The sequence below is a fragment of the Oryctolagus cuniculus genome, chromosome 6 (assembly GCF_964237555.1).
Source record: "Oryctolagus cuniculus chromosome 6, mOryCun1.1, whole genome shotgun sequence".
In the NCBI taxonomy this organism is placed as follows: domain Eukaryota; kingdom Metazoa; phylum Chordata; class Mammalia; order Lagomorpha; family Leporidae; genus Oryctolagus; species Oryctolagus cuniculus.
In genome coordinates, this window is record NC_091437.1 from 158,157,615 (window position 1) to 158,178,350 (window position 20,736).

Consider the following 20,736-nt stretch of genomic DNA (forward strand, 5'->3'; position numbering starts at 1 on the left):
TGTGCTAGGTGTGCGTGCAGCCACCAGGGGAGTTGACCTTATAGGCCCACTCACTGACAGCACAGGAAATGTGTGTGTGTGTACATGGGCCCAGGCATCCACATGTATTTACAATATTGCTATACAAAGTCACTTGTGTTTATATTAAGATAAATCTGAGTTCACACACACTTCTCCAATTCCCGTTCAGGGGATATGGCTAATTTAATGCATATTCTAGACTCCTTTGCTCTTCTGTGAGTTCTCACTCCAGTGGTGGAAAGCCTCGCTCCCACCATCACCACCAGTTTGCTGAACTATTCCGCTCCAGGATACACAGAACAGCATCAGGATCACCACTTGTATCCCTATGGGAACAACTTCACCCACTGAGCTGCAGTACTCATGAGCCGCTCCTTTTGCTTTCGGTCTCCCAGGCTCCACTCATTGTCAAAGTTACACCGGCCAGCACCTTTTCCCTCCATCACCTTCCATGAGAAAGTTTGATCTATGTGTAAGCCTGCTAGATTCTTTAGTCAACATCTGTATTCTTCCTAGGGTTCCCTTACCTCATCTATATAAGTTAATTTGCAAACATTCATTCCTTGTGTTGAAAGTTCTACAGGATTTGACAAATGCATGAAGTCATGTACCTACATTACAGAACTCATTCCATCACCTTAAAATATCACCTGCGCCTCATCTATGCAAACCTCCTCCCTCCCTCCGAGCCCCCAGCATCCACTGATCTTTTCAGTCTCTCTTTAGCTTTGCTTTTTATGCTGTGGGATTAAAATCATCCAGCGTGTAGGCCTTTCACACTGGCCTCTCACTTAGCAATCGGCATTTAAGCTTCATTCATGCCTTTCATAACTTGATAGCTCATTTCTTTCCATTTTTAAGATTTAGTCATTGCATGTGAAAGTCAGAGTGACACAGAGAGAAGGAGAGACAGGAGGAAAAGAGGTTGTCCATCTGCTGGTTTACACCCCAAGTGCCACACAGCTGAGGCTGAGTCACACCCACACCAGCAACCCCAGCTGAGTCTCCCCGTGTGGGTGGCAGGGGCCCAAGCACTTGGGCAGCCATCGTCCATTGCCATTAGTAGGAAGCTGGATCAGAAGTGCACGGTAGCTGAGACTCCACCCAGACACTACAGTATGCAGCACAGGCATTCCACGTGGTGGTTTAACTGGCTGTGCTACAATGCTCACACCAGCTCATTTCTGTATATAATGAATTACAATCCATTGCATGGATGTATGATAGCTTTTTTATTCATTCACCTACCAAAGAGCATTGTGGTTGCAACTTTGGGTGATTATGGTAAAGCTACTATAAACACTGGCATGAAGATTCTAGTGTCGATATAAGACTTTGAATGAATTGGGAAAATACCTAGCAGCATAATTTCAGGATTCTGTAATAACAGTGTTTAGCTTTGTAAGAAATGGTTCAACTGTCCTCCAAGGCTGGCTATACCAGTTTTCATCCCCACCAGCAATGAATTAAAGTTCCTGTTGCTTCACATTCTCGCCAACATTTGCTACTGCCATTGTTTTGGATTTTAGCCACCCCCATTCTACTAGGTTTGCAGTGACATAGATTGTGGTTTTAATTTGCAGTCCCCCAAGAAAATGATACTGAGCATGTTTGTCATTTGTATATCTTCTTTGTTGAAATTTCTATTCAGATATTTCGTGTTTTGTTCTTTTTTGTTTGTGTTTTATTGTAAATGGACCATACTTTAATTGTTTAGCCTCCAACTGACAGGCATTTGCACTCTTTCCTGCTACTTTGCTGCTATGGAGACTGCTACCTTAAGTAAACTGGAGTATTTTGCAGCTACACGGAATACCACCTTACACACGGTTTCATATTTATGAAGGAGAATCCTCAGGGTAAATTCTAGAAAAGGAAGTTTGCTGAGAACAGAGTTAATTCATACACATGATATATTAAGAACTTTTTCTTTAAATTTACTTGAAAGGCAGAGTGAGAGACAGAGACACAGGGGAAGGCAGAGACAGAGACAGAGAGAGAGAGAGAGAGAGGTCTTCCATCCACAGAAAGAGGTCTTTCCTCTGGTGCTTCACTTCTCAAATGGCCACAAGAGCCAGGGCTGGTTCAGGCTGAGGCCAGGCGCCAGGAACTCCACCTTGGTCTCCAACGTGGGTGAAAAGGCCCAAGCACTGGAGCCAACATCTGCTGCCTCCCAGGTGCATCAGCAGAAGCGGGGCCGGAAGTGCGGAGGAGCCGGGAATCAAAGCGGGGATTGTGATACAGAAGCAGAGGTGCAGCGTGGCGGCTTGACCTGTGGCACCACAATGCCTGCGCAGCACGTGTGACTGTTAGACGCACTCACACTGTACTCCTCAGGGATTCTACGATTCTGCACTCCCACCAGCAATGTAAGCAGAATTTGTTGTGTCTAACCTTGCAGATGAAACACGTTTTTTAAATGTTGCCGATTTATAAAGAAAAATGGGGGCACCATTGTGGCCTAGTGGGTAAAGCCACTGCCTGCAATGTTAGCATCCCTTTTGGGTGCCAGTTCAAATTCCAGCTGCCGCACTTCTAGTCCAGCTCCCTGCTAACGTCCTGGGAAAGCAGCAGAAGATGGACCAAGTGTTTGGGATGCTGCTACCAAAGTGGGAGATCCAGAGGAAGTTCCTAGAACCTGGCTTTGGCCTGACCCAGACCTGGCTGTTGCGGCCATCTGAACAGTGAACCAGCAGATGGAAGATCTCTCTCTCCCTCTCCTTCTCTTTAACTCTTTCAAATGAATAAATCTTTAAAAAAAAAAAGGAAAAATGGTATCTTGGTATGGCTCACATTGCTTTTTTGTTATCTACACCTTGTTGTTCTGTGTTACCATTGTTTTCTATGTTGTTGCTGAACTTTTGTTATGTTCATATTTATTCAAGCTGCAGGGACAAAGAGCTCTTCTTTCTATCTGCTGGTTCACTTCCCGCAATAGCTGGTGCTGGGCCAGCCCATAGCCAGGAGCCAGGGAGTCAATCCCACAGGGAGGTGAGCACCCAACTGCTTGAGGCAACACCTGCTGTTTCCGGGAGTATGCACCAGTAGGAAACTGGAATCAGAACAGAGCCACGTCTATTTGTAACTGAATCGCTCTTGGCATTGTTGAATTTGAAGAGTTCTTTGGATGTTTTATACAAGCTGTTTATCTGATGCATGTTTTGAAAATATTTCTCCAGCCAATGGCTTGTTTTTTCACCCTACTAGCAGTGTCTTCTATGGACTTTTCTTATGAGAAATAGAGAGTCCAAATGATTGTTTTAATAATGGCATGCTAGTCCAGACTAACTCTAGTCAGTGAAAACTGTAGAAATCAACCAGGTATGCACGACCTCAAAGAAACTAAAAATTACTGACTTGCAAACCCTAAAAAGGTGATTTTTTAAGGTATGCAAATTTCATTTCAATTAAAAAACTCTGGAAGAAAAGAAAATCAGTAGCCAGGAAGTGACCACGCTGGACGTGACCCCAGAGCTCCTGACCCCAGCACAGCAGCGGCATTCACAAAGTATCAAGCTAATCCCGGTCCTGCCCCTGGAAAACTCTGACGTCAGACCATTGTTCTGAGCATCAGTGCCCCCTCTGCAAATCAGGCCAGTGTTACACACCTGATAGCACTACAACAAGGAGTCAATGCAGCAATGCCTTTGGTTAACCCAGCACCTTGGACAGAGTAGGTCAGTAAAAAACAGAAGGGATGATCCCGATCGCTGGCACCTGGAAATGGAAGAGTAGCCTCTCTCTCTCCACCTGGCACTCACCCTCCCTCCTCTCTCTCTCTCTCTGCCTCCTTAAACCAACACACACACACACACACACACACACACACACACACACACCTCATGCACTCACCCTCCCTCCTCTCTCTCTCTCTGCCTCCTTAAACCAACACACACACACACACACACACACACACCTCATGCACTCACCCTCCCTCCTCTCTCTGCCTCCTTAAACCAACACACACACACACACACACACCTCATTCGACACAGCATCCAGAGCCACTGTTAGCTCTCACAGAAGACACTGAACAATTACTTTAACCTTCATCAGATTTTGACTTGAGAAACAACTGTTTTTGGAAGATGCAATTTGGTCCAGGGCATATTCCTAACTATGAAACAACCTAGACTCATTGAGCAGGTTTCAAACCACTAGTTAGTGTGGGTTTACTTGGTACATTTATGCACTTACTTATCAAGTTCCTATCAGGAGCCAGGCTCCGTGCTTGTACATAGCAGTTTCTCCCTCCCTCCCTTCATGTACTTCCCCAACAGGATGCATCAGGGAAAGACAGAAAATATGACTGCAAATAGCAAAGAAAAGTTAACAAGTATTTAGAATAGGAAGTGTCATCCAGACACCTTGAGGAGAGGAAAAGTCTCCAGGAAGAAAGAACCCAGAACCAGAGTCTCTAGGGTTTTTGCTTTACTGGAATTGGAAGTCTGGCACAATCCTGGCAGCCAAAGCAAAAAGAAAAACAGGTGCATTCGACAGAATTCATTTTTTACCAGATACAAACACAACAGTGCATTTGGAGAGAAAAGGTGCTGGCTTCTCACACCCACAGACACAACTTTCCTTTCTGGGCAAGTAAGCAGAGTGCACATCAGGTTTTGAAGCCCAACACACACACACTCAATCCGAGACTGCGTGAAGGACATGTGGTCCTGGCAAGGACCCTAGCCAGCATCTCTGCTTCTGTAGGAAACTCGAGCAGGCAGCAGGACTCTCTCTTTGCACAGCCGTTACTCCCTGCATCATACCTGCCTTCCACTTGCCACCATGGCCTGGCAGAACCTGTAGGTTCTAGTGGGACTGCATCACAGGCAGGGACATCACTCAGAGCAGAGATCGCAACATCTACTCCAACACTACTCTCCCTCACTGAACTCGTTATTATCTTAGCATGACAGAGAAATAACAGGGAAGGAAAGGCTACTGAACCAATGCCCACCCGAAGTCCAGACCGGACTCTGGGCTCCGTTCTGGTTATTTCACATCTTCCTTACCCCATGGTGAGGCTGCTCTATGCCACAGGTGAGAAAACAGGTTCGAGTTGGATAAGTAGTTTGCTCCTGATTTCTCAGCTAAAAAGGACACAGCCACGGCCGGCGCCGTGGCTCACTAAGCTAATCCTCCGCCTTGTGGCGCCGGCACCCCAGGTTCTAGCCCTGGTCGGGGCACCGGATTCTGTCCTGGTTGCCCCTCTTCCAGGCCAGCTCTCTGCTGTGGCCAGGGAGTGCAGTGGAGGATGGCCCAAGTGCTTGGGCCCTGCACCCGCATGGGAGACCAGGAGAAGCACCTGGCTCCTGCCTTTGGATCAGCGCGGTGCACGGGCCGCAGCGTGCCAGCTGTGGCGTCCATTGGAGGGTGAACCAACGGCAAAAGTTAGACCTTTCTCTCTGTCTCTCTCTCTCACTGTCCACTCTGCCTGTCAAAAAAATAAAATAAAATAAAATAAAAAATAAAAAAATTATTAAAAAAAAAAAAAAGGACACAGCCAGGATTCCAAACCAGTGCTTCTGTCACTGAAGCTGCACACCCCTTGGGTGCTGGCAGTGAGTTGAGTAAAGCAGCAAGAGTGGCAAGCATGTCAAGTGTTCCCTTAGACTCCTGCATGTGCAGAAGGGATCCTTGTACGTATGAGAGGCACAAAGCAAACCCAGGCCAGGTCCTCTCTCTCCTGGTTGATGATTCTACTCCAGTGAGAACATAAACCAAACCTTCGTCCCTAGAGGTGTAGTGCAGTCATGGTCTCCATTGTACACGAAGGCAGGAATGGGCTCAGAATCTCCCCTGAGCCATTGAAATGGCTTTGGCAACTGTGCTGAACCCCAACTCAACATGTGCTGGGACAGACTGAATAGGACCTGGCCCCCCAAACTCATGCATGTGTGTGAACCCCGAAGTCTTATCAGAGTGGTTAACAGGTTAATAGTGGCTTGATCAAGGCAGATTTTATCCTCTTATGTTGCCTGCAGGTGAGGCCTTTGTGAAGTGATGGGATTGCATCGAGTTGCTAGACAGCCTATAAACGAATCACAATGATTTTTAAAATTATTTCATTTTATTCAAAAGGCAGACAGATACACAGACAAAGGTCTTCCCTCTGTTAGTTCATTCCCCAAATGCCCACATGGCAGGCGGAAGCCTGAGCTGAGAACTCAATCTCATCTCCCATGCAGGTGGCAGGGACTGGAGTACTTGAGTCATCACTTCTCTAAGGTGCATCTCAGCAGGAAGCCAGATCAGAAGCAGAGGAGCCAGGACTCAAACCAGGCCCTTTGATACAGGAAGCACGCATCCAAACCGCACCTTAGCTGCCATGCCAAACACCTGCTCCTCCTTATGATGGCCTCTTAGGAGAGAACGCAGAGTGGGTGGAGGGAGTTTCCCTCCCTGTGTCATAGAAGCCACTCAGGACTACACTGCCAACAGGACCGAAGTCTCCACACTTCCTTCAAACAACCACTATTTTATTTGGTGAGTATTACATATGTGAGCCCATTTCCATCCCAACCAAGAGCTGGCTCCTTGCACCTAAGGCAGACAGTGCCAGCTTCCCCAGGCTCTTGAAAGCTCTATCACCTTGGCACACAGGAAGGGCTCCTGGCTATTAGACACCATGTACTGAACCCACGCATTGAGATCCTTGTAATTCAGATGTTCTTCCTCAATGGTGAAGCCCAATGAAAAATTAATGAGAGGAAAAGATGCCACAGGGTTACCGTGACTGCTAGGCCTGCAGACTTCCTATATCTAAGACTACTAAGAAAACAGAAGCACATTTGGGAACCATAAGCGACAGGAATGTCTTCAGTGCAAATGCACAGGTTATGGCCAAGGGATGTCTTTGCCCCTGGAAGTAGTCCTTGGCTGGTGATGGGTGGGGTTCAGAGAACATTCTGGGCTCTTCCACACCATACTCCATGGTTCCCCAGGAAGACTGAGCAGCATGGCTCCTATAGCTGCCTGCTTCCTCTTCCCGTCTTGCCCATTTTCCCCAAATTTACTTTTTTCTCCAAGTTTTCTCAGACAAATCTCCTAAATCAGGCCTTCTCTGTAGGGGTGGTATTGCCTCCAAGGGAGCAAACTTGGTTCTTACGGGGTAGGATGGGGTAGGGGAAAAAAAAATTAACGTCCCTTATGTATCAAGCCCAGATACGCACAGAGTTCCCAACGCCATACACAGTGCAACCATAGTATTAAATGTTCAGGCAAGGCTGAAAAGACCCCTCAAAAGGAGGTTACTAAAACAAGATCCAGCCACTCTGGGTTAAGGCCCTGACAGCACACGAGCTTCTTGCCTGAAAGTGGGGCTTGGGGCAGGGGCTGCAAACTAAAATATGACCACGGCAGGCTACCACACAAGATGTGCGTGGAGTAAGACCACTAACTACTTAAGCACGACAGAAGGCGGGGAACATTAGGTCCCTTTCTCAGATGAGCAAACTGAGGTTATGAGACATTAAGACGACTTGCGGAAGCCTACAGAGCAAGGCTGCAGAAGACTCAAGGTGAGATCCTGGGTTTCCCAATGGCTGGGCCAGGGTCTCCTGGACTCTCAGCTACACCTCGAGGAGTCATCGAGAATGCTTAACCCAAGGCATGAAAAAGTGCACCAGAATCGTCATGAACTGTTACCAGTGAAAATAAACCAGAAACAGAACAAATGCTGGTGCTGCCCCCAGGTGACTTTGCAAACAACCCAGTAAAGAGCAACTTAGCGGTCACTGATACAAGGGTTTGCAATGCCTCAGCTCAGGGCTGCACTCAATGGAGACCAGGGACTGCCTGTCAGGATTCTGGCCCGAGGGCTGGACTGGGTTGGAGAGGAAGGGGTGGACAAGAGAGGATCTCAGCTGTGCTATTTCAGCAGAAAGAGAGGCCCTCCCGGCAAGGGGGCACCTGGTGCAGACGTCTGATCAGTCAGCCTGGGCTTTCTTTCGAACACGAATAAATAACTCGCAAGAATCCAGGTGAAAGTGTAGCCGTGGACAGTAACTGCTTTGCCTCTGAAAGCAAACATTCTGAACAAACAGCCCCAGCTTTCCTGAAATACAGCAAAAGATCCTATTGAGCCAGCACACTTTGGACAGGACTGGATTCAGGTTCTCAGTAAGACAGTTGCAATCCTACAGGACCCAGGTCTTCAGTCAGTCCCCCTCCCGAGCTGCAAGGCTGCCTGGGGACTGCAGGGGGAGCCTGCAGTGGAAGAAGACCCGCACCCCCCCCCCCCCCGCGGCCACCGTGGGGTCCTCCCACGGGTCAGCAGTGTGACCTCGGGTGAGTTTCCAAGGGCCCTGGGCCTCCACGTCCCCTACGGTGCAGTCCCTTCCAGCTCTGCCAGCCTCAGTTCTTCAATCTAACAGCTGCCTCTCTCAGTGCCGTGCTTATAAATCCCGTCGACGGATGAGAGGTAACTCTCCACGGATGAGCCTGGTTAGACTGTCGACTGATTACTGAGGCTGCCGCCTTCATTTCTTGACTGGCATCACCAGGCGCAGGCACATCCGTGACGGACGTATGAGGAGTGGGACGAAGCAGGCGTGGGGCAGAAGCGGGGGATGGGGTTCAATAGCACCACGTGGTTTCCCAGGAGGACAGGAGGGCTGGGCTGGATGAGTCCAAGTCTCGTTGAAGAAGATTTCCCCCATCCCCTTAAGAAGACATTATGGTAGAAATGAACTTAAGCAGTTGTGACAAATTCACAAAGATAGCAATGGCAGAGAAGCCTACGCGGAGCCTGCCTGCTTCCCCAGTACACCACTGGCTCAAGAACACTGGACTTGGTCATTTGTAGAAGGCTCCAGCTGTAGCTTCTGTGGTTACTAGTATATGAGAGAGAGAGAGAGAGAGAGAGAGAGAGCGCGCAACCATGACATTGGTCAGATGGTGGTGCTTCCCAAGAGGCGACATGATAAGCCATCAGATGATGTAAAGTGTTAGCTGTCATCAATATGCCGGTTTACACACCTCTACTCAACTGCCATGCTCTGTTATAGCATCCAATCTCACAGGGCTCCGGAGGGAGGGAGGGACGGACAGGAGGAAAGGAGATCCCAGCCCTGGGGTCATCAGCATGGAGAGAAGCCCACTTCAGCAGGAAGCTGACCAGAGTCCATGTATGGGATGCCCATGATAACAACTGCCTAAGTGCTTCCTCCCATCTACTCACAGACCACATGCAAGAGGCAAGCTTGTCCCCGAGGTACAGCCCAAGTGTGCTCTGGACATTTCAAGAAAACTCCTCTGTCTTTTATGGGGCAAAATGAAATGTCCCTTCCAACAAGCCTGTGGTTTCGTGGGGTCTGATTAGCATCCTATGCCACCTGCAAACCAAGGGGGCCTGGAATCTCCATCCTGACTTCGATCTTGCCGTCCCCAAGGCTTTTATTCTCTTCAGTCTTTTACAAAAGGTGCTCATCCTAGAGAACCCAATAGCCCTGCAGGTACAGGTGCTAAGTTATCTGGCTAACAGTTTCCTAATAAAAATAAGCAGCGATGGTCAGGTGATGCAACGCAGACAGAAGCTGGCGGGTCCTACCCGGGCAGCTGCTGCAACCTGGCAGGGCTGAGGTCTCGACTGTGGGAGCCACCTGATCTTTCTAGAGCTTTAGGAAAATGCACCCTCAGAATGCTGCACACTGGGTCATTGTTGAAGGGCCCCCAACGCCTTGGCTCGTGGGGTTCCCACACCAATCCTACACAATGCTCACTGCAATGCCCCTTTTGCAGACTGTGATAAGTGAGGTGTCCAAAGCATCCAGTCAATAAAGCTCTTCTCAAGCACATCCAATGCACCTTCTGACAAACCTACAGCTGTCGTGGGCCACCCAAACAGAACCACAGAGCACAGCACGTGGAAAGCAGTTTTTATTTTGGCCAGATTCAAAGACTGACTTTGAAGGAATGTTTTCCTTGGCCTCTACACCATCCCAGTTGTTAAACAAATCTTGTTTGCATTCTGTCTGAACCTCCAGGACCAGATGAAAAGGGAAAGAGGAGCAGAAACTTGACCTTGGCTAGGGGATCTCGCTTATTTATGAAACTAAACACCCATGGACTTAAACGGTGAATACAGACCTGAAAGGAAGACCTTCCAAATAATGCAAGAATGATAACTTGGCACTGAATTCGACTCAGGATACAGATCTGCACACAGGAGAGGGAAGCTAGTCCTCAAGTGGGCACACAGCAGACCCCTCACCCGTCTCTAGCTCCTTGCAGCTCCCTAGGAGAAGGCTCCCTTGCTACAGCCCAGGAGAGTCAGTGGGGCTTTCTCTTGCCTGCCCTCCTGAGCTCCTCATTTGCATTCTATCATTGCATTTGCTAGGCTGTTTAAATTTAGCTGTTGCAAGTGTCTCTCTCCAAAGGGAAAGAACTTTGGCTCATCTCCCTCAACGGCCTGGCACAAGACTTGGCACTCACCGGGATGCAGCAAGTGCAGCCTGGAAGTGAGCGGGCTGTGTGCACACTAAGTGGCACCTTTCCGCCAGGTGTCCATCTACCTGGGCCAAGTCCAAGGCCGAGAGGAGCCTGGAGCTATGGTCTACTGATGCAATCCATGGATCTAAGAAAGCCCATTCAGCTCGGCCAGCGTTGCTCAGGCCTGGCTTTGTACAATGCCACTCCTCAGTATTCACGTGTGTGTCCTGTGTGTCTGTGTTGACTCTTTTTAAAATTTTTTTAACTTTTTAAAAATATTTAAAAAGTTAAAAAATTAGAATACTTGCACATCCTCTTTACCTAGATTCACCAATTGTTGATAGTTTTTGCCAGATTTGCTTCTTTTTCTCACCCCCTCTGCATGTGCACCCACGTTCTTAGAACTATTGACGGTAGGCTGCTGGCACAATGACTTGTCACAGCTATGGTAGCAAGCATGTCTTCAGAAAATAGAACATTCAGTGACAGAGCGGCCACAATGAAGTTCTCACACTCAAGAAATTCAATTCTGGGGGCCGGCACTCTGGCATACCAGGTTAAGCCACCGTCTGCAGTGCCAGCATCCCATTTGGGCACCAGTTCGAGTCCCGGCTGCTCCACTTCTGATACAGCTCTCTGCTATGGCCTGGGAAAGCAGTAGAAGAAGGTCCAAGTGCTTGAGCCCCTGAACCCATGTGGGAGACTCAGAAGAAGCTCCTGGCTTTAGATCGGCACAGCTTCGGTCACTGCGGCCAACTGGGGAGCGAACCGGTGGATGGAAGACCTTTCTCTCTGCCTCTCCTTCTCTCTCTATGTAACTCTGACTTTCAAATAAATAAAAAAATAAGAGAGATTCAATTCTGATGTAATAATGGCATCTACTATGGAGACTGTTAGGATTTCCTTGGTCATCCCTATGCTCATATCCTTCATTTTTTTTTTCTCAATCCAGGATCGCATCAAGGATCAAGCATTGACTTGGATATTTTGTGTCCCTGGCCTCATTTAACCGAGACAGTTCTCACCTTGCTTCTGCTGTTTGTTCATGCTGTGGACTCTTGGGGAAAGAGCACACCAGTCATCTTACAGAAATCCCCCAAACTTGAACTTGCCTGCTATTTTCTCCTGCCTTGGATGAGATCCTCTTAGGCATGATGGTAGGTGTTTGGTTCCACCGATGGTCACCAGGAAGACAGTAGCATCCATCTGTCTCATTATATTCAGGTTGGAAAACCACAATACAACTGGAGTCTGCCAGATTGCTCTCTTACTGTGCCTTTTCCCCTTCATGGTTCACATGCTTGCCCAAGTCTTGATAGGCAAGGCATGGTCTGCACAGCAGCAGTTTCCCCTGGGAACTTGTCAGAAATCCAGCAGGAAAGCTCCCGACCCAGGAGGTAATGTCTCCACCCCACTCTGCTGCTCTTCCACTGGGCACAACTGTGCCCTGACGTAAGCAGCACCACTCGGGTGAGGACTCCCGTGAGGTCATGGGACTGCTGATGTCAGCTCCTCGTTTGCCTTCTTCATCCTACTTGACTGCCTTGAAAATGCCACAGGGCCACAACCTGCAACCAGCTGCAATGCCGGCATCCTACATGGGCACCAGCTCATATCCTGGCTGCTCCACTTCCAATCCACCTCCCTGCTCATGGCCTGGGAAATCAGTGGAAGATGCCCCCAAGTGCTTGGGCTCCTGCCACCCACCTGGGAGATTTGGATGTAGCTTCTGGCTCTTATCTTCCACCTGGCTCAGCCCTCGCCATTGTGGCCATTGGGAGAGTGAACCTACAGATGGAAGATTCCTCCAAGTTTTTCAAAAAAATAAAAATCTTTATATAGAAAATGTCATGAAGAAAAGCAAGGAGTTCAAGAAATATAAAGAAAAATGAAAAATTCATTGCAAAGGGTGTGTGCATGGATTCTATGAGAGATACAAACAGGTGGCCGACTAAATATGATAGAGAGGGAAGCGAGAGAAGACGCTCATTGATTTCCTGCAAGGACAGGTGCGGCGCTTTACATCCATCGCCTCAATTAAATTTCACAGCAATCCCGGGGTGGGGGGGAGTACGATCATCTTCATATCAGAGATAAACAGAAACTCAGGGAAGTTGGGCAAATACTCCAGGTCACATCAAAGAAAATGCGGAAGTGCACTGACCACACTCTTGGTGCCGTAAATAATGACAACTTCTTAAGATTCCCAGGTTCTCAATAAGAAGGAAGTCGACACTGTAAGGAGGGCAGGATTCAAAGAGGGAGCTGAGTGGGATGAGATCAGGTGATAGTGGCCTGCGGTCGCCTAGAAAAACCAAGAGAACATCAAGAGAAGTGAGAGAACGGGCACAACACAGAAATGAAGCCAGCCTTGTCCAGGGAGAAAGCTGACGTCCCTTTGGCCATGGATCAGAGGCTGCAGGATTCGCCAAGACACCAAGGAAGGATCCCTCCTGCTCTGGCTGGGAGGTTGACCAGATGACCCAATTCTGAGCTTTCTGCTCACATTAACAATTTTGTTATTGGGATACATGTTCTATGCTCTATGGGGTAGAAGTTGGATTGTCTGGTTTTATTTTGTTTACTGTTGCATCTTTATTATCTAGAAGAATGCCTGGCACAGAGAAAGCACTTGAGAAATAGCTGTGGACTGAACCACTTTCCTAAGCCGGGTAACTACCTATGATTACGCATTTTTCTGCAAGGTGCTCTTGGCCTCACAGAAGCCTATGACTGAGTCATGGCATTGTTCATATGAAGCAAGTCACGGTGACAGATACAGCAACTAGCCTAAGGCCATGCCCACTGTAAGAGGCAGCGCAGGCCTGGGAGCCCAGTGTTCTCCCACCCCAAACTTGCCAAGACCAATGACTCCCTGCTGGAATGCGCAGGAGATCAGCATCTCCCCCCGACCTCGGGGACTTCAGATCCTCCAGGCCCTCTCCATCCTAGGGCAGCTGCTGGTTCCTGTGTCTCCTCACTGGCCCCTGGGGCCAGCCCACCTCAGAATGTATCAGGGGGCATTGCAGTGTGCCAGCAAGGTGCCTGGGCAGTGCCAAGCCCACCACATGCCAACATGGAGCCGGCATCACTCCACTAGCAGGCCAGTCATGAAGTCAGGTGTGTAAGACTTTTAAGGAGATCTCTATTCAGGATCAGATAATGAATACCAAGTGCTGGCACACATCCACTTCCAGGTTATCCTAATTTGCCTTGTGCAAAGCCACGGAGACTTAAGGCAAAATGCAGACATGAACTCCAAGGCCACCACATCAGAATCTCTTCCAGCCCTGAGTATTAAAATGGCAGCGAGGAGCTCACTCACACGGGGTAAGGCAGGGTTGGTCTTTTTGCTCTTCCTGCAGTACAAGACTTCTGAGGATCACTTTCCTCACAAGAATCCTGTTGGGGTGACTCTGCCTACTTAGTGTCCTCGTGATGACAGAAATGCTGCCCCTGCTCCGGCACAGTCCTGGTTCTCCAGAGTGCCTGGAGAATCTGCTCACTCACCCATTCAGCAAACACTCACTTTGTACCTGCCACAGGCTTCCCAGCCAGCTGGGGATTCAGGACACCAAAAACAACACAGCCCCCCACTCGGGGGCAGTTCTCTGCTCAGTGTGGCAGATGAGCAAACAGTTCCATCCGGGGCACTGTGCAGAACCCTCTGGCTGAGGAGGCCGCACGGGGACAGACCAGGGAGCCCAGCTGGGAGCGGCAGGAAGAGGCTTCCTGGAGGTGGTGACAGCAGAGCTGGGGCAAGCTGAATGTGAGTAGCCAGGGATTGAGGGTTTAGGGCAAAGGGAGCAAGGTAGGGGCCTAATTGCCACATTTCCTGTATTCTACCTTTAGTAAAGAGAGATAAGAAAAATAAATCTCATCTCATGGATTTGGTCCATTTAGAGAGCGAGCAAGCCAGCACTGGATTGCGAACCCACGGTCCGCCCAACTTGCTGGCTCCCTTCTGCCACTAGCCACAGCCCAGGACGGCATAATGGATGCTTCGAAGCACGACTTTCAATGCCTTGCAAAACCCTGAATCATCAATGAAAGGTTCAGTTATGTTCACTTGACTGGACCTCCTTGGAAGCTGGGGGAGAGGTGTTGGATGCATCACTTACCAAGCTTAAGTTCTGAGTATTAGCAGCTCAGGCCCAAACCAATATGGATTTCCCTGCACAACTCCCAACTCATCAGGATCCACAGCCTTCACCCCCCACAGTCCAATCCATGCCACACTTCCCTACACTGGGTTTCTGGGTTCTAACCAGCTCCTGCGAACACTCACTTCCCACCCTTTGCCAACTATGTGCAGGACCACTACAACGAGCCCTTGGCATGCCCAGTGGCTTCTCACAAAACGCCCAAAGCCCACCGATTGTCAGCAGGAGGTCAGAACTAGGATTCAGGCTCAGCTACAACAGGTTTGACCCACTGTATTCCAATGGGAGCTCCAGAGTGTTAGCCGTGTGATCTTGCACAAGTGATCTTACTGCTGGAAGTGTTCACCTCCTCATCTCTAAGATGCCGACCATAGTTCCACGCAGGGAAATGACCAGCTAAGGCCTGGGATTCCTCCTTCTCACAAAGGCTCACATTCTGCTGGGTGCTCCTGGGAACCTTGGGCTACGGTTTTGGCATTATCAACCCTGCTGCTAGGGCACGGAATAATTCAAGAGTAGGATGAAATGGAGGCTCTGTTCGTTGACAGGCCCTGGCTATCCCTTGCCCACAGTGGGTAAGGCAGGGCTGGGATGTCGGCTGGGAAAGATGAGAGGGGAAGAAAGAGGGACTCCACCATCTCCAGTGGGACCTCATGCCCATTAGATGCAGAGTGTCATTAACACGCAAGGGACACGTGAGGCAGTGTGTGCTTGTGTACACTCAAATAACATGCTGTGCCTTTATTTTTACTGTCACATATTCCAAGATGCACTTCACTTCAGCGTAACCAAACCAGGGCAAATGAAAAAGCAGTTCTTGCTAAGTCTCTCTCCAGCCAGCTCGCTAGCACCTGCCACACATGTGCGCGTGCACACACCAAAGGCTGGATCCGCCCGGAATCCATGTTCCTGGCAGAACACTCCCCACCCCATGCCTCCTGCTGGGTCCTCGCGTTTCCAGGGAGGCACCCTCTGCAGGCTTTGGTCACCTCTGTGAAAAAACCTGTTGCTAAGTCTTAAGGTTCTGTGTGGACGCCCCCACCTGGTGGCCAAATCAGGAAGCGCACTTGCAACCAAGGAAGATTGGCAGGTGAGGCGAGAACTCCGAGGCGCCCTGAGACCCTCCGACCACCTCAATCGGTTGACTGGAGGAGGCGGAGAGAAAAATCCACTGCCTAATACGCAAGGTGGGGAGGGCGTCGTGGCCACGGCCGATCCCCTGGTGATGCTGCAGCTACCTGCGAAGCAGTCGGCAGGACAGCTAAGCCACAACCAGGAAGGGGCTATAGCTGGAAGTGCCCTGCCAGCCCCAAGAGGAGTGCTGGCCAACAGGACCGGCCTGAGAGCTACCACGGCCACCCTCTCTACAGGCTCAGTGTCAGGTGCAGAAGGGAGTTCTATTCCTTCTGGGCACGCACTCCGATCCAGATTAGCAAGGAGATTCTTCCCAGGTGCTCGAGGAGGGACCTCTGACCCAGGGGCTTCCCACCCCCAGTGCCCTTGCTCAGCCAAAGCAAAACAGGGGGCAGCAACGGAGGCTAAAAGGAGATCAGAACCCAAATCATGGAGATGCATCAGCCAAGATAATCCCCAGCCCCTTCATCTGGCTCCATGAAGGCCCAGCTACTCAGCCTAGGCTGAGACACAACCCCGTGCGCACGGGCGTGCGTCCACACACACATACACATACACACACACACTAACACACTCACACCCACTTCCCGGGAAGAATCCAAAGCTATGCATTTTGACCAGTGCAAGCTCCCAATCACAGCAACACCAGGTTCCTTCCCATACCAGTAAAGAGCCCTAGGAAGGGCCGCACAAGCAGGCAATGTGCACGCGCGCACACACTCACAGACCCAGAGACGCACACCTACACACATTCACTACGGACAGTGCGCACCGCTCCCACCCCCAACTCCAGGAAGCTCAACTCAGCGGCGAGCCCAACAGAAGGCGGCCGCCCCAAGCAGCAAGCGTTCCTGGAGGGCTCGCTCGGTCCGCTTCAACGCCACCGTTATTCGGAAAATACGCATAATTCTCTTTCGCTTCAATACCAACGCCCGAGAGGGTGCCACAAACGCGCACCGCGCGCGCCAGGCCGCCCCCCGCCCGGACAGCCGGGAGCCGCTCTCCGGTCTTCTCCGCCCTGCCGTCCAGCGCCAGGAGAGCAGAGAAGCGCGCGCCCGGGGCAGCCCGCTCCCCGACCCAGCGGGACGCAGCTGCGGTTTTCCGAGCCCGGAGCCACCTCGGCTGCAGCCCCACCCCGAGTCCCAGCCGCGCGGGGGCCCCCGGCCCGGTACTCACACGAGCGCGTGGTAGAGCAGCGCCCAGCCCCGCGGTCTCTCCAGGGCGTCGTAGATCAAAGTTTGGATGCGCCGGCACTTGGCGTTGTTCCTGTTGACTGGCCGGCTCAGCGGGGTCTTGGCCAGCAGCCCGATGCCCTGCGGGGTCCGCCGCAGCCCCTCGTCGCGGCCACCGCCCTCCAGCAGCAGGGTCCCGTCTTTGTCGGCCCCGGCCCCGAGCGCCAAGGTGACTTGCTCCGCGTCGCCGGGCGCCAGCCCCACTTTCCGCTCCTCGTCGCCGGCCGCCGCCGCGTCCCCCCCGGCTGGGTTAGCGGCCCCGCCGCCTCCGCCGCCCCCTTCGCCGCCGCCGCCAGCCGCCCCCGCCGCCCTGCGCGCCTTGAGCCCCATCTGCCTCGCCCCCGCGGGCTGCTTCGCGGTTTCCGCTGCTGCTGGGGGAAGAAGGGGCGCCCGGGGAGCGTGGACGAGGCGGCGGCGACGGCGGCTGCAAGCCCGGGGAACTCCAATGCCATGATCCGCGCGCCTCTCCCCACCCACCCTATCCCCAAAAGCAGGCACAGGCGGGCCCCCCGGGGGGGCAGGGGCGGCGGGGCAGGGGGCCGAGGGGGTCACATCCCGCACGGGTCAGCCGCGGGACCCCGAGGGGGCGCCAACCGGGGGGCTGCAGGGAGCCGGCGCGAGCGCGAGGCTGGAGCCGAAGCGCTAGGGCGCGCGGCGGCAGGAGCCTGGCACCTGCGCTCCCGGGCGGCGGCGGCGGCGGCACCCGGGTCGGCGAGCCCGAGACAGCATCGCAGTTTATTTACAAGCCTGGTGCCAGCCGCCCGCCCGCCCGCGACACGCGCTGCCGCTGCCGCCGCCGCCGCCTCCCCCTCCCTCCTCCGCGCTCCCACCCGTGCCCCTCCCCGCCCGCTCCAGCCTCAGCACCGCAGCAGCCGCGAGCAAGCGCGCCGCGGGCCGAGCGCACGCCGCCTCCGCCCTCCCTCGCCGGGGTGGGGCCCCATTGTCCCGCCCCGTCGCGGCGGGAGGCCCCGGCTGCGCCCCGCCCTCCTCCGCGCCCCCCACCCCGGCGAGACCCCAGGAGCCCGGGATCGCTGGGGCCGCCATCCCCGTCGCCCGCCTGGCCGTGCGCGCTGCCACCGCGGGGCGGGACTCCCCGCGCTCTCGTGGGCGTTGGGGCTTCCCCGGGTGGGGCGCGGAAGGGGAGAGGAGAGGAGTGGGCGGCGGGGGTTGCGGGGTGGCACTGGGCTCACCACCCCCCCCCCAGCCCTGTGAAATCCAAGTTGGGGGGTGGGCCCAGGCTGAGCGCACCGCCGGCGGTGTAGTGGCACCGCTTGGGGCTCCCTGTCTTGAGTGCTTCGGGGTTTCTGGTGGTTCTGCGGCTCTCACCTCCCCAGCCCTGGAGTGGGGCCTCCTGCGGCCTGGGTGGGCAGAAGGCGGAAGAAATGGAACGCACAGATTCCGATTCCTAGTTTCTTGCTTGGCTCCTAACTTGCCACTGCAGACAAGTCGGCCCCTGCGCGCCCACACCCGCGTGAGCGCCTCAGGCAAAGGCGCATGGGTTGCCCTGCAGAGGCTCAGGGCCCAGTGAGAGGTGGGAGATGGTTAACAGGGAAAACAAACACTGGCAGCCTCATTTCCCGCATTGGTAAAGACTGTGCAGAAACAAAATCGCGAGCTGGGTTGGAGCGAATCCCAGGCTCTTGAAAAGGGTGGTCTTGGGAGGCCAGGAGGTGACATTTGGAGCGGAGACCCACAAGACAGGCTGGGGACAACCCCGAAAACCTTCCTGCCTGAACCGCAGGTGAAGCCTGGCTTCTTTGCTGAGACCGCAGTGAGATGGGGCTCCATCTTGCAAACTGACCGCAGAAAGCCAGGTGCACCTGTTCTTCCCTCCTTCATCATGGTCACAGAGGGAAGCCTCCCATCCTGTTACCCCCATAGTACCTGGTACCACCTGCACCTCTCACTCTCTCCTCACATGTCTGTTTGCTGGGGGGAGGGGGGGCGGTGAGCGAGGTCAAGGCCAAGGATCTACCTCTGGGTGGTGTAAGTGAAAGCAGGCATCAGAGGCCAGCTACAGATACCAGCGCTGGATTTGTCTGGAGGAGTTGGCCAAAGAAAGTGAAAGGGTAGGAGAGAAGGGACGGAGTTACAGGGGTTCCACCAGTACAGAAAGAGTTAAAGGAAGGACCTCAGATCAGATGTCTGGAGGTCAAGACTGGAGTTTCCAGAGAGAGACCAACCATTGGGCTGAAGTCATTAATACGGTATGCTTTGGCATAGACATTAACTGCTCGGTGCTACAGAAGAGCTTGCCCAGAAACTGTCGTATGAGAACTCCGTATGAAGTAGGAAAAGTCATTACAGCAGCTCGATGGAGAATGATTCTCGGGGGTCGCTGGGCTGTGGGGTGGATTCTGTGGGGATCCGTGAAACAGCAAGTGGAAATGTCCCAGCACCGTGCTCAGAGGGACCCGGGTGTGCTGATGAGTAGGTCAGTGCTCAGCGGTGAGTTGAAGCACAGTGACGTCCCAGTTCCAGGAGGGAGAAGACTCAGGGAGAGGAAATAGGCTAGGCTGGAAAACCTCCAAACGGCAGCCAGCATCCGGCGCCTGCTCCTGCCCACGTGTTGACTGCCACCCACCGCACACCAAACACAGGTGCTTTCCCCACCCCAGTTCCAGCTGCCTAACCAGAAAGTGTTCCTTCAAATGCAAGCACTTTTCTCAAGCCCCTCGGCCTCTTCCCCTCTTACCCACTCCTAAGAGAGGTCTGCAGAGAGCTCCTGGAAAATGCATATTACCAAAAATCCCATGGGTTGTGATATTTTTTGCACCAAAATAACCTCTTTCAATTCCATTTTTTGATTTTTTGACCAACTTTTTGAAGTCCCCTCATGTTTATCGCTGCCAAAAATGACCTTCATGCCTTGGTTACCCCAAGCATCCTGCCTGACACCTATGTCCGTGTCATAGGCTCTCAACGCGGATGCACAGCGTGAATAAATGAGGAGTAGGTGTAGCCTCCAGTGCGACACGTGATACGCAATTAAGCATGCAATGTCTGTCTGTAGATGAGATTTTTTTACACTTGTGAAGTGTTTTTTTTTTTTTTTAAACAGGCAGAGTGGACAGTGAGAGAGAGAGAGAGAGAGAGAGAGACAGAGAGAAAGGTCTTCCTTTGCCATTGGTTCACCCTCCAGTGGCTGCCATGGCCGGCGCACCATGCTGATCCGAAGGCAGGAGCCAGGTGCTTCTCCTGGTCTCCCGTGTGGGTGCAGGCCCCAAGCACTTGGGCCATCCTCCACTGCCCTCCCTGGCTACAGCAGAGAGCTAGCCTGGAAGAGGGGCAACCGGGACAGAATCCGGCACCCCGATTGGGACTAGAACCCGGTGTGCCAGCGCCACAAGGCAGAGGATTAGCCTGTTGAGCCGCAGCGCCAGCAAGGTCTTTATTCTTAAAAGGTCTTCTAGTCTTTGCAACTTATGAAACATAGTAACAAAAGCCTTTAGACAGGAGTTCCTATAAAGTGCCTCACTTTATAATGCAAGAGGTGGGTGTTGTGCCTAGTGGGTAGGACACTGGGTCCAGTGCCCACCTCCACACCTGACTCCAGCTTCCTACACTGCAGACCCTGGGGAGCAGCAGGGATGGCCCAAGTAATTGAGTTCCTGCACCTGGCGTGGGAGACCTGGATTGAATTCCCAGCTCCCAGCTAAGCCTTGACTGCTGTAGGCACATGGGGAGTGAAGTGTACTCTATCTCTTTGTCCTTCAGCTGCTCAAATAATTTCAGTTAAAATAAATGCATCT

The 20,736-nt window shown here is 52.2% G+C and overlaps 1 protein-coding gene across 1 annotated transcript in view; it reads right to left on the reverse strand.

Moving 5' to 3' along the window:
* KCNQ3 (potassium voltage-gated channel subfamily Q member 3) overlaps window positions 1-17,777 on the reverse strand; it is a 343,223-nt gene extending 325,446 nt beyond the window's left edge. The window contains exon 1 of the mRNA XM_008255917.4: window positions 16,929-17,777. Within this exon, the coding sequence (XP_008254139.3) occupies window positions 16,929-17,314 (386 nt within the window). The 5' untranslated portion in view covers window positions 17,315-17,777. The remainder of the gene's footprint in view (window positions 1-16,928) is intronic.
* Window positions 17,778-20,736: the final 2,959 nt, after the last annotated feature.